The sequence below is a fragment of the Hyaena hyaena genome, unplaced genomic scaffold (genome assembly GCF_003009895.1).
Source record: "Hyaena hyaena isolate Hyena2069 unplaced genomic scaffold, ASM300989v1 scaffold_533, whole genome shotgun sequence".
NCBI classification, from domain to species: Eukaryota; Metazoa; Chordata; class Mammalia; order Carnivora; family Hyaenidae; genus Hyaena; species Hyaena hyaena.
The window spans coordinates 693,513-707,822 of NW_024081161.1; the positions used below are offsets into that span (position 1 = coordinate 693,513).

Here is a 14,310-nt window from a genome sequence, read left to right on the forward strand (position 1 = left end):
TCAGACACTGAGCCAAACAACAGGACACAGTCAGATCCTGGGAAGAAGAAGAAGTAAATGACACAGATATTCTGAGTGTAAAGTACTGCCCTCATTACATCATGGGGCTCATTTGCACTTAGATTTTCTCAAGGTTGCACAGTCAGAGAATGTGATCCCTAGGTACACATTAATTTAAACCAAAATACCAAGAGTAAAAAAGGTTACGTGGAATTTTTTATAATGGGACTTTACTTGTATGAGTATTTTTAGATAGGGAAAGAGACTTCTATTGAAGGGTCTGATTATTTTGCTATAATGGAATTAAACACGCTGTTTAATACTGCCTGAAATAACTAGCCCCTGATGGGATCATAAAATAAATATTTTTGTTTCGACAGAGTTTTACTGTATTACAGAATATGTGACCTATGGATATCATTTTAATAAGGAAGAATTTTAATAATGAAGAATTTCCTAGCCTGGACCAGAGGAAACAAAATGAGTGAGAGAAAGGGGCACGATATCCTTAAAAGGAAAAACATAGAGTAGTTTTTAAAATCAAGTAGTTAAGTCCTCCAACTTTGTGCATCTTTTTCAAAATTCATTTGACTGTTTTAATCCTTTGCATTTTCACACATATTTTAGAATCAGCTTGTCAATGTCTGTAAAAGAAGCATGCTAGGATCATGATAGATATTGCTTTGATGTATAGATTTGGAAAGGACAGACAGCTTACCAGTATTAAGCCTTCTGATCCAGAATGTGATATATCTGTTTATTTAAGTCTTCTTTAATTTCCCTTAGCAGTGTTTTATAGTTTACATTGTATAAAAGTCTTTCACATCTTTTGTTAAATTTGTCCATAGGTACTCCACATTTTTGATGCTATGGTAAATGGTATTTTTTAATCTTAATTTTCGATTTTCCATTGAAAAAATGTAAAAAATAGTTTTTTATATATAGACCTTGTATCCTGCAATCTTGCTAAACTCACTTAAGAGCCCTTTTTTGTAGACTCCACTGAATTTTCTACATAGATGACCCCGTTGTCTGTTAATAAAGATGCTTTAATTCATCCTTTCCAACCTAGATTTCATTCTTTTCCTTTTTTTTTTTTTTTATCCCTTATTACAATGGCTAGAGCCTATAGTACAATGCTAAAAAGAGGTGGTGAAAGTGGGTATCCTGTTTTGTTTCTGATCCTGTAAGGAAAGCACGGAGTCTTTCATCATTGAGTATGATGTTGCCTGATGGGTTCTCCACTGATGCACTTCATCAGATGGAGGCAGTTCTTATCATTCCTAGTTTGCAGAGAGGTTTTTTTTTTCTTTTAAAAATCATAATTGAGGGGTGCCTGGGAGGCTTAGTCCATTAAGTGTCCGACTTCAGCTCAGGTCATGATCTTACAGTTCACTGAGCTCAAGCCCCGCATTAGGCTCTGTGCTAACAGCCTGGAGCCTGAAGCCTGTTTCGGATTCTGTGTCTCCCTCTCTCTCTGTTCCTCCCCTGCTCACACTCTGTCTCTCTCTCCTCTCTCTCAAAAATAAATAAAGATTAAAAAAAACTTTTTAAGTCATGATTGAATGTCAGGTCTTGTCCAATGCTCTTTCTGTATCTTTTGAGTTAGATCATATGGTTTCTTTTTAGTATGCTAATATTGTCAATTACCTTTATCATGTTTTGAAGGTTAAACCAACTTTGAATTCCTGGGATAAATCTCACTTGGTCACGATGCATTATCCTTTTTACATAGTGTGGAATTTGATTGCTAAAAATATTTAAACAACTTTTACATGCATTTTATGAGGGATATTTGTATGTAGTTTTCTTGTATTATCCTGGGTTTTGTATCAGGGTAATGCTGGCTTCATAGAATAAGTTGAAAAATGTTCCCGCTTCAATTTTCTGAAAGAATTTGTGTAATTGGCATTAGTTCTTCCTCAACTATTCACCAGTAAAGCAAACTAATCCTGGTGTTTTCTTTGTGGGGAGGTTTATAAGTACAAGTTCAATTTCTTTTAATATACAGAGGCCTTATTCATATGATCTAATTCTTCTTCAGTTAATTTTCATTAGAACAGACTATTAATCAATGAAATAACACCAAGAAACATGTATTGGTCAATTATCTCTACAGACTACCGCATAATTTTATGAAGAAAGGTAATTAGACATGATAATAAATAAAGCAATGAGAAAAAAATTTTCTCTTAAATTAGCAAAAAGTTTTTCAATCGCCTCTTCAAAACACTTACAGTAGAGTATAAATTAGTAAAACTTTTTGGAAAATAACTTTCAGTATACATCAAAAGCCTTAAAACTGTTAACAGACTTTGGCTCAGTAAGTTTCCTTTTATTTGATCCTAAGAAAATGGTCAGAAATGCAAAAACTTACATATGAGGACATAAATGTTTTCTTTGTGGGGAGGTTTATAAGTACAAGTTCAATTTCTTTTAATAAATAGAGGCCTTATTCATATGATCTAATTCATCTTCAGTTAATTTTCATTAGAACAGTCTATTCATCAATGAAATAACACCAAGAAACATGAACAGTCCTAATAGCAAAAAAAATTATTCAACACTTTGTGATGCATACATATGATAGATTATCATGAAGACATAAAAATGTTTTGATAAGGGCACCTGGGTGGCTCAGTCAGTCAGTTAAGCGTCCAACTTCGGCTCAGGTCATGATCTCATAATTCGTGGGTTTAAGCCCTGCGTCGGGCTCTGTGCTGACAGCTAGCTCAGAGCCTGGAGCTTGTCTTCAGATCTGTGACTCTCTCTCTCTCTGACCCTCCCCTGCTCACGCTGTTTCTATCTGTCTCTCAAATAAAACATTAAGAAAAAAAAATTTTTTTTAATGTTTTTGATAGGGGTCTGGTCAGTCTCTCTCTCTGCCCCTCCCCTGATCACACTGTCCCTCTCTCTCAAAAATAAACGTTAAAAAAATAAAAAATAAAATAAAATGTTTTTGATAAAGTTTAAAATGACATGTGAAAATACTCATGATTTAATGTCATACTTATGATCTCAACTCTATAAAAATATATTCATATGCATAAAAAACTGGAGAGAAATGTCACAAGTCAGTATTAACAATGGTTATCTCTAGGTGATGAGAGTATAAACCATTTCATTTTATACAACTTCATTTCTATATGATCCAGTTTTCTACAAAGAGTATATATTACTTCTGTTGTCAGGAAAGGTACTAAAAATAAGTATGCACATTCATAATTGTGAAACTAGTTGCCATGGAAAATATCATTAAAAAATAGAAAAAAGAACAGTGTGGGAAGTGCCCAGTAATGGAGAAGAAAATAATCAGGGAAAATTGCTGGGGACGATGTATGTAGCTTCTGATGTCTATCCCCAAAACATAAAATACAGCCAACAAACAAAGCCATTTTAGGATTTCAGTATAGGGAAGTGACCATGAGCTCACAGGTATCACTAGAATTTGGGGAAGCAAACCTATGACTATAGAGAGGACAGGCTATATCCTCTATGGGCCACACTATATTATTATGTCTCACTCTGTTCTAGGGAGACTTCCTTGCTGTCCCTCAACATTGCCAAGCATTACAGTTCCTGCCTCAGGGCCTTTGCACTGGTGCTGCATTTCCCCTGCTTCAAGTTTCCTCCTTCCCTCACCTCTCTCAAGTCTTTGATCAGATTCCACTTTTTTCGTGAGCCCTATATTCTCATCTTACTCTGCTGCAATAGAATGTAAGCTATTGTCCAAAAGAACAGAAATCTTTTTTTTTTTTTTTTTTACTTAGCACTGCATGCTTAGTGTCTCCAACAGCATCTGGCACATAGCAGGTGCTCAACAAATATTTGTCGAATGAATAAATGGTTATCAGTAGTACTTTATTTTTATATGTTTATTCATTTTTGAGAGAGAGAGAGAGCGCACACACACATGCATATGAGCAGGGAAGGGGCAGAGAAGAGAGAGAGGAGGACAGAGGGTCTGAAGCGGGCTCTACACTGACAGCAGTGAGCCCAATGCAGGGCTCAAACTCATGAACTGTGAGATTACGACCTGAGCTGAAGTCGGACGCTCAGCTGACTGAGCCACCCAGGTGCTGATAACTGATAACATAAGTTATCAGTACTACTCCTTCCTGAAGTGATTTGGAGGGTTTAGATGTAAACATGGCCCACAAAGAACCAACAAGGAGTCACTAAGGATATAAGACAGCTTTCACATATTTTTTCAGGCTTCTTTTTGCCAGGCTGCTTAAAAACCCTCCCTCCGTGAGGATCTCGGCTCAGCAATTAACATCTTCTGGGTACAGACACTCAGCCAGTTATAGATGCAACCAATTAATTATTCTTTCATCCAGCACACATTCCTCCATCTGGTCTATGAGGCACTGGGCTTTGATCAGCAAATTGTCTATGAATGTCTATGAAAGCACAGGTAGCCCCCACCATTTTCCAGGCATGGCTAGTCTACTAAGTGAAATAAAGTTATTCTGATATGACTTAGTCCTAATGACCAAGAAAATACAAGAAGCTTAATTTGCTCTTAGTTTCAAAGTGCAAGGAAGTGGTTATCAGCTCAGTTTAAGGAATCACTTTCTAAGAGTCAGAGCTACACAAAGTGGAATGCACTGCCTGTGGTGGGTGTATGAGTATCCTGTCAGTAGGAGTACTGAAGTGCAGGCTGGATGATAGCATGATGGGAATGTTGTGAAATGGGTGGCCGGGCTAGAATGAGGTTGAATTTTAAGACCCCCTCCAACTGAGAATCTTTGATTTATGTACAGAAATTCATCTCACAAAAGTAAGTGGCATATTACAGTAGGTTAACCATGAGCTGGCTAGGAAATCTAAATTCTGTACATTCTATATTTTATGCTGAGGATTCAGTATAAAATTATTTCCTTCCTCTATGCTTCACGTTTACTGCAAGTATAAATATTCATGTAGTACTTTCCTCTATGCAAAGCATTCCTACATGAAAAAGGATGGAAATGCCAACAAATTATCAATGGAGTCTAAAAAATGACTATAATGATCTCAAAGTGAGTAAATAGCAACGTGCTATTATATAAATTATAAATGTCCATGATTACCTTTGCTCATTATAACAGGCATTAGATGATTAAGCATTAGACTTGAAACCCCAATCTCCTTGGTATCAAAGACATGCATCCCTGTCCAGTGGACTAAAGTCTTCTACCTTTCTCATGAAAAGACCCTGAACATCTGAGAATGTTCTCGTGCCTGGCTCAGTAGTAACGGTTTCAAATTAGACCTCAAAAAGTCTTCCCATAATATGATCTAGCAATTTGGAAGCAGAGATTTGAACAGATACTTCCACGTTCATGTTCACAGCATCGTTACTCACTAGGGCCAAAAGGTGGAAACTACCCACGTGCCCACTGACAGATGAATGGATAAACAAAATGTGATGTATCCATACAGTGGAATATTATTCAGCCTTAAAAAGGAAGGGAATTCAGACATAAATGGATGGATTTTGGACAGTATGTTAAGTGAAATAAAACCAGTGTCTAAAGGATAAACATTGCCTGATTCCCTACGTGAGGTACCAAGAGTAGTCGAATTCATACACAGAAAGTAGAATGGTGGCTGCCAAGGGTTGGGGAATGGAGAAGGCGGAATGGGGAGGTGTTATTTAATAAGTGTAGAGCTTCAGTCTGGGGAGATGAAAGGTTCTGGAGATGGATGGCAGTGATGGCTGTGTAACAACATGAATGTACTGAATGTCACTGAACTGTACACTTTAAAATGGTTACAGTGGTAAATTTTATATTATGTATAGTTTCCCAAAATGAAAAAAAGTCTTGCCAATACTCTGCAAAATAAAACCTGCATGTTTCTACTCTTCTGCCCTCAACAAAATATTCAGATAGACTTGGATGGGTTGCTTTAGGGTAAAGAATTGATATAAAAAGTGGTGCTTTTTGGGGGGCGCCTGGATGGCTGAGTCAGTTTAGCGTCCGACTTTGGCTCAGGTCATGATCTCACAGTCTGTGAGTTCGGCCCCGCGTCAGGCTCTGTGCTGACAGCTCAGAGCCTGGAACCTGCTTCAGACTCTCTGTCTTCCTCTCTGCTCCTCTTCCACTCACACTCTGTCTCTTTTTCTCTCTCAAAAAGAAATAAACATTGAAAAAGTTTTTTAAGTGGTGCTTTTTTGAATACTTACATATTTTAAATTATACTCTTTGCTCAGGAACATAGGACTTTATTATATACACTTTGGTTTAATCATAAATTAATCACGGTGAGTGTATTACATAGTCTACCTTTTCAGACAATAATTACCCTTACTAATTGGGTTAGCCTTCAAATATACTTTTGGTTAAAAATAGAGACAAAATTTAAGGAACTGAGTATCTTTTGTTTTATTTCATTTTTGCAAGTTTATGAGACATGGAAAAAATTCTTTAAAAAAAAAAACCTCTCAACACCTCAGTAGCAGCCAGGCCGACTCGGCTGGAAGCTGATGTGATGCCTCATTAATTACTAACAGGATGACTGTCTTGATTCCGAGTTTCCACCTCCATCCTGTTTCTGTCTTTCTAACTGGGCCCTATTTTGCAGCTCTTGGTCTTGTCCCTCACAGATGTGGGGCGCTCCCAAGGGTCTCCGCTCTTACTGCTGGATTTTGCTTTACTTCCCGCTCTCGCAGCTTTCCAAAAAGCCAGGGAACGCCTTCCTCCTGGCAGTACCCTTCCCAGGTCTGGCTCTCACCCTGCCCCCAAAGCATGATAGGAAGGGGATCCTTTTTCTAGAGGACACATCTCCCCGATGCTGCCCACCCAGACCCCTCTGAGTGCCCAGCCCTGCCCACTTCTGAGTCTCAACTCTGACAAAGCCCGGAGACAGGCTGAATTGCCAGGCTCCGTGCCTCGCTGGCAAGGCCCCCCTGGACCAGACCCCCCTGCCTCCCAGCCAGACCGCCTCTCCCAGTGCGCCTGCGTTTTGGTGTCGACTGCCAGGGTCTCCTCGCCTGCACCGTCCTGGGGCTTTTAATTCTCCGTGTCCCCAGGGATTCTGGGATAGGAGACATACTGAGGCACAGGATGGGGGTGATGGTGAGGCTCTGGGAACTGGGGGTGGGGGTGGGAATCAGGGGGTCCCAGGCAGGGAAGGAGTTCTGAGGAGGCAGGAGGGAGACTGGATAGGACATGTGCTTTCTTCCGGGTCTCATCCCAGTGGAAGCCTGGGGCCAAGTCTTGAATTTTTTATGCGCTATTAAACTTAGCTCAGGCATGTGGTATACGCTCAATAAATACCAATTTAAAGTCGTAAGGCAGTCTCATTCCTTAAAAGAACTTGCTCAGCACCAGACAATTTGCTAAATGGGTTATATGGATTACCCCACTTAGTTTTCAAGACAACGCCATGAAGCAGGCAGTATGATCATCCCCTATTACAGTCGAGGGAACTGAAGCACAAATAACTTGCCCAAGATCAGCCCGTGAAAACGCAGATGAGCTAGAATTTGATCTGAGCCCGAGGCTGGCCCTTGGCCAGCAGCCTCCTCTCTAAGGAACAGACTGACCCATCGGCCTGGCAACCACAGTCCCAGCCATTGCCACAGCCCAGGCTGCTGGTTTATGGTTCAGGATGTTCAGAAGGGAAGGGAGATGAGGACCAGAGGAGCCCACTCATGCATTCACTTCTTCTCTCAATAAACTGCATGCCGGTCGTGTGATGGGTGTGAGCCTGAGCTGTCTGGCTCATATCTTTGCACACCTCTCCTCCTTCTGGCCACTCTGGTCTCAGCCTTTTTTGCTTGGCGAATAAATGATGGCTCTGCCTTCAAGGTTCAGCCAAGATATGGCCTCCTCCAGGAAGGCCCTCCCCTTGTCCATTGCTATTGGCACATGGTTAGGGCTCTAGAGATGCAGATTTTGACTGACCGTGTTCCTTGCAATTCCATGCTCCACCCTTACCTCCAGCTCCAATGTTGGTAAACTACTGATATTTAGGGATTGAAGAGCAAGCTTATGCTTCAGGAGTTTTCAGAGGGTGCTTTCTAAACAACTGTCCAATTATATCCTGCTTTCCATAATCAATGTGTTTTAGAAAGCTGGTGGATACATGAACTTTTTATGAATTGAAATCCTATTTTCTCGGGGTGCTTGGGGGGCTCAGTCGGTTGAGTGTCTGCCTTCGGCTCAGGTCATGATCTCACAGCTCGTGAGTTCGAGACCCTCATTGGGTTCTGTGCTGACAGCTCAGAGCCTGTAGCCTACTTCGGATTCTGTGTCTCCCCTTCTCTTTTTTTCCCTCCCCTAAGTTGCACTCTCTCTTTCTCTCTTTCTCAAAATATAAATAACATTAAAAAAAAAGAAACCCTATTTTCTCCCTGACGTATGTTTCAGAGATGACTCACACTAACCTGGTATTCACCCATGCTTTCTAAACATGCTGGGCCCTAATCCTTTAAAAACAACCTTCTCTCAAGTGAACCTCTCAACAGGATGATAATCCATATACAGTCCCTGAAGCGCTCGGACATAAATTTACATGTAAAAGGACGCTTTTGGAATCCTTCTGCAAAACATCTTTAAAGTTTTTATGGTCAGCCGTTGGGAGCTCAAGCAAATTCTGATCTGCACGTGTATAGTTAAAAACAGAACTAAATATAGCCAACAAAAGAACGAGCAGTTCTCTGCAAACCACCCTCCACCCACCCCTCCCCCACACCAAAGCAACCACATTCAACTCCTTAAGGCTCAGCGATTTTCTTATACTCGTGTGGCGTCAGAGCTGAAGCCCACAGGCCACAGAGCCTCAGTGAAAGTATTTCTTAAGCTCTGTTAACAATGATGGGCACAGCCAGGCTGGGCCGGCGTGAAGTAAGATGGTCGGATCGGCAGCACGTCCAGAAGATGCTGGAAGAACCTTCCCACCTGTGGTCTCCAGTGAAAGAGACCTCTGTCAAATGCCTTGAAGGGTGATACTGAGCCAGGGTGCGCTACAGTCCTAGGACAAGTGAAGAAAGGCCTGACAAAGGAAGAAAGGGGCGGAAGTCATCAGACTCCACAGCGCCTAATCCTGTGCGGCGATATGCTTGGAGAGCTCCCCTGGCCACAGTGCCCACAGCAATAGCAGCAGAAAAATGTCTTGTTATTGAATCACTGTACTGTACACCTGAAACTAATATAACACTATGTTAACTACGCTGGAGGTAAAAGTAAGTAAATAAACAAATAAAACATGAGATCCCAAAACTGCCAAAACACACACACACACACACAATTTTTTTGTATGTAACTTACTTGTGCATGTTTTTTTATCTGGGTTAAGAGCAAATCCTTTAGGGCACCGGCAAAAGTAGGAGCCGTCAGCATTTACACACTCATGTTCACATCCGTGGTTTTCGGAGGTACAGTAGTCCACAGCTGTAAGTATTAAAACACAGAGTTTAAAAAGACACACAGGGGCACCTGGGTGGCTTAGTCGGTTAAGCGTCCGACTTTCGCTTAGGTCATGATCTCGCGGTTCGTGGGTTGGAGCCCCGTGTCGGGCTCTGTGCTGACTGCCAGCTCAGAGCCTGGAGCCTGTTTCAGAGTCTGTCACTCCATCTCTCTCTGACCCTCCCCTGCTCACGCTGTCTCTCTCTCTCTCCTAGAAATAAATAAAACATTAAAAAAAAAATTAAAAAGACACAGACGGGAAAGGGAGTAACAGGATGGAATGGAAATAACAGCATACTTATAACAAATATGAATGAGGATTAAGATTGTTGTCCCAAAAGAGTACGGATGAATAAATATGAATCCAAGACTTCTTCCCCCCAACCCTCACCACCTAAAAAATAATCAGGGGTCTAGATCGACAATTTATTTCAGAAGATAAACTAAAGAACACATGGCCAATTGTATTTAAAAGTTAAAGAAATGCAAATCAAAACAATCACAAAGCCCACACACTCATAACAATCAAAATGCAAAAATAAAGAAGGGATAAAGCCCAATGGTGGCGAGGCAGCATGGAAACTGAGTCAGAGCTGGTGGCATTATAAAGTGACAAAAATCCTCTTGGAAGAACATTTGACAGTGTTCACTGTGGAAACGTGACCCAAAGAAATAACTGATAAAAGGGAGAGATTAAGTATATGAGATAAGCTATTTATAGCAGCATTATTTATAGTGACAAAAAAATCTAGAAGATAAGATGGACATTTAATAATGGTAAATGGCTTAGTAATTTATAAGAAAATGGCGGCACCTGGGTGGCTCAGTCGATAAAGCATCCGACTTGGGCTCAGGTCATGATCTTGCAGTGTGTGAGTTTGGGCCCCACATCGGGCTCTGTGCTGACAGCTCAGAGCCTGGAGCCTGCTTCAGATTCTGTGTCTCCCTCTCTCTCTGCCCCTCCCCTGCTCATGCTCTGTCTCTCCATCTCTCTCAAAAATAAATAAACATTAAAAAATTTTAAAGAAAAAAGAAAATGCCTTGTCCTATTTGTCATTAAATCTACAAATGCTCACTGAACACCCACTGCAGGCCTGGCACTGTTTTGGGTGCTAAGGATAGAGCAAATAACAAAACCAAGAAAAATTCCAGTCCTCTAGGAACTTACATTTGGATGATGGTGGCGGTGGACAAAATATAAAATAAGTAAATAAGATAGTCTTGCAGAGGGTGGAGAGAGAGTCCTGGGAAAAAATAAAATGGAGACAAGCAATAGCGATCATGGGGAGGCTGGAAAGACAGTGGAAGGTAATAGAAGTGGTCAGGAAAGGCCTCATAAGAAGGCGGCAGACAGTGGGGCAGAGCCTTGAATGAGGGTCGAGCCATGCGGATAATGGGGAGGGAGAATCTGGGCAAAAGGAACAGCAAGTGCAAAGGCAGCCGGGTGGGAATGGGTCGGGTGGGAATGGGCCGGGTGTGCTGCAGGACCAGCCGGGAGGCCAGCGTGGCTGGAGCAGAGACAGGTGGGAGAGGGTCAGGAGGGACCGAGGCCACTGCAAGGACTTGGGCTTTTACTCTGACTGAGTAGGGAGTCATTGGAAGGTTCTGATCAAAGGAATAGAGAAGAGATGATAGAGGGCAAGTGTGACCGTAGAAACCCAGTTAGAAGGCTAGCACAAGAACCCCGGTGAGGAATGGTGGAGGGTTAAGCCAGGATGGTGGGGGACGGAGGTGGGCGGGGGAGACAGGGGAGCCGTGTTCTGGTTACACATGTCCCCCCATAAGATATGTGGAAGTCCTAACCCCGGTACCTGTGAATGTGATCTTATTTGGAAACAGGGCCTTTGCTGATGGGGCCGAGTTGCGATGGGGTCAGAGGGGTGGGCCCTGACCCAACGCGACCGGCATCCTTAAGGGAAGAGGAGGGTACCACGGGAAGACACGGACATACAGGGAGGACGACACGTGAGCACGGAGGCTGGAAGGATGTGGATACGGGCTGAGGAACACAAGGGTCAACAGCCACCTCCAGAAACAAGGAAGGACTCACCCCTGCAAGTTCCAGTGGGAACACGGCGCTGCCAACACCTCAATTTTGGACTTCTAGCCCCAGAACAAGGAGACACTACATTTTTTTTAAATTCATTTTTTAAATTTCCATCCAAGTAAGTTAGCATATAGTGCAGCAATGATTTCAGGAGTAGATTCCTTACTGCCACTTACCCAGTTAGCCCATCCCCCCTCCCACACCCCTCCAGCAACCCTCTGCTTGTTCTTCATATTTAAGAGTCTCTTGTGTTTTGTCCCTCTCCCTGTTTTTATATTATTTTTGCTTCCCTTCCCTCATATTCATCTGCTCTGTGTCTTAAAGTCCTCATACGAGTGAAGTTATATGATATTTGTCTTTCTCTAATTTTGCTTAGTATGATACCCTCTAGTTTCATCCACGTAGTTGCAAATGGCAAGATTCCATTCTTCCTGATTGCCGAACAATACTCCATTGTGTATATGTATATATATATATATATACACACACACCACTTCTTTATCCATTCATCAGTCAATGGACATTTGGGCTCTTTCCATACTTTGGCTATGGTTGATAGCACTGCTATAAACTTTGGGGTGCATGTAGGAGGCACTAGTCTTCGCGATGGAAGCCACAGGAAGCTAATACACCAGGTAGGAGTCGAGGTGGGGCTGGTGGGGGTGCTGCTGGAATAGAAGGGAGCCGGGGGAAGAGAGAAGGACTAAGACGAACTTGGGGGATCTTGCATGAGGGTGGAGCTGCTGTCAACTGACGGGGGGAGGCGCAGGCACGATAGGGCTTGTGGGGGATCAGGAGTTCCATTTCGGGCATTGGGCAGTTATTAACATTTTAACCCTAATATAATTGTAAATAGGAAGACGGATAAAATTTGGTGAAAAAAGTAGATCTCAAAATTGAATATTCACAGGAGTGACACCCAGGTAAAATAGAGCTCCAAAGGTATGCCTGAAGCCTGGGAATTAGAAATAAAAAGTCTTGCTGTGTCCAGGTGGTGGGATTAGGGGTGATTTGTTTTTCTTTCAAAAGATATTTCCCAGGTCGGTTGAGCGTCCAACTTTGGCTCAGGTCATGATCTCACAGTTCGTGGGTTTGAGCCCCGCATCAGGCTCTGTGCTGACAGCTAGTTTAGAGCCTGGAGCCTGCTTCTAATTCTGTATCTCCCTCTCTCTCTGACCCTCCCCTGCTCATACTGTCTCTCTCTCTCTCTCTCTCTCTCTCTCTCCCTCAGAAATAAATAAAACATTAAAAGAAAAAAAGACATTTCCCTCTATCATGTTTTAGGATATTCCAGTATCAGAAACTTGGACATAATAAAAAGGAAATGGAATCTGCAATTCATACACCTGTGCGACTTGAAACACAAAACCTTGCACTAGAAGGGTAATAACATACTTAACACAATGACCAAAAGATGCACAGGGAGGAGCACCTGGGAGGCTCAGTCGGTTGAGTGCCCAGTTTGGGCTCAGGTCATGATCTCATGGTTCATGAGTTCAGGCCCCACATTGGGCTCTTGTGGTGACAGCTCAGAGCCTGAAGCCTGCTTCAAATTCTGTGTCTCCTTCTCTCTGCCCCTCCCCAGCTCATGCTCTGTCTCTCAAAAATAAATAAATGTTAAAAAAAAATTTTTTTAAAGATGCAAAGGGAAAAGCTACAGAGTTTTAAAGGGTAATAACCTGTGCTGTGTTTATTCCTTTGCTTCCAGGCTTCATTAAGTTTCAGTAAAGTATCATTTTTGTGGTTTCACCTTCCCAAAGAGTTCTAACAGCACCTAATATTGGAGGGCTTAATACACAAGTCGCTGTGGGAACAGGACAAGCGCATAGTTGCAGAATCTGAATGTCATGGGACGTCAGCCGGTGGCTGGAGTTGAGTCATAACGTAAATATTGCCGTAGCACCAAATCCTTCTAAAAGTTAATAGCTCATCATTCAAGAACCATTGTCACATTAAGCAAAGAACTGCAGAAATTGAGGGCACAGAGATTAAGGGTACCAAGCCCTGGCATGCGCCCCAGTTGGCACCTCACAGAAGCGGGCCACACTGACCAGTGTTAGCAGTAGGCACTTCCCACCTCCAGCCTCCACCTGCTGGCCCTCATCTTAAGAATCTCCCAACCTCTGATATGGGTACCTGCCGTCAGTCAGTCCGTCCTATCTCAGGCCACCTACATTTTAGTGTTCCCTCCAAAGAGAAGAGATGTTGATCTGACTTCCAAGTTCCAGGAGATTGACAACACCACAACAAGGAGTGCGCTAGTTTCTGTACCTAAAGGCAGGAGCTCCTCTCTCTTGAAACTTCCTCTTATGTACCACAGGGCAGGGGTAATTTCTGAGTCCAGCCATCTATGTCCCTCAGAAGAACACCTGAGTATGTTGGCCCCATAGTAGACTGAGGACAGGTGGGAGGCTTTGCTTAGGCCTAAAATCTGAGCCTTATATTCCAAACTTGACTTCTTCCAGAATGTTCTAGAACATCTAGGGTTGGGTCAGGGGTGAATGAAGTTGCACAGACGAAGCCCTTTTAACTGACCTCCACTTTACCAATCCCTGATCAACCAATGCTTTTCATTCCTTCTGAAAATTGGGGACCTGATCCCCTGAGTATACGAGATGCTCAAAGCTATCGGTACACCTGTACTCAGGAAGAGCTGTGCGCTTCCCTCATTGGATGGGAATGGGATGCATGTTATACAGAAGCCCTGGTGCGACACCTGTGCTCCAGAACACCTGGGCTCATTCTCTATGGACCGACCATATGCTCACAAAGCACTGGTTCTCAAAATATGGTGGTGAGCCAGCTGAGAATCATCCCCTGGGAACTTGTTTGTAATGCAGATTCTCAGGCCCTACTATAGACCTG

At 42.5% G+C, this 14,310-nt stretch overlaps 1 protein-coding gene across 2 annotated transcripts in view; it reads right to left on the reverse strand.

The window, feature by feature from the left end:
• Positions 1 to 14,310, reverse strand: part of MATN2 (matrilin 2) — a 118,273-nt gene that overhangs the window by 37,848 nt on the left and 66,115 nt on the right. For both annotated transcript variants that reach the window (XM_039255477.1, XM_039255476.1), the window contains exon 5: positions 9,261 to 9,383. In XM_039255477.1, coding sequence (XP_039111408.1) covers positions 9,261 to 9,383 — 123 coding nt within the window. The remainder of the gene's footprint in view (positions 1 to 9,260; positions 9,384 to 14,310) is intronic.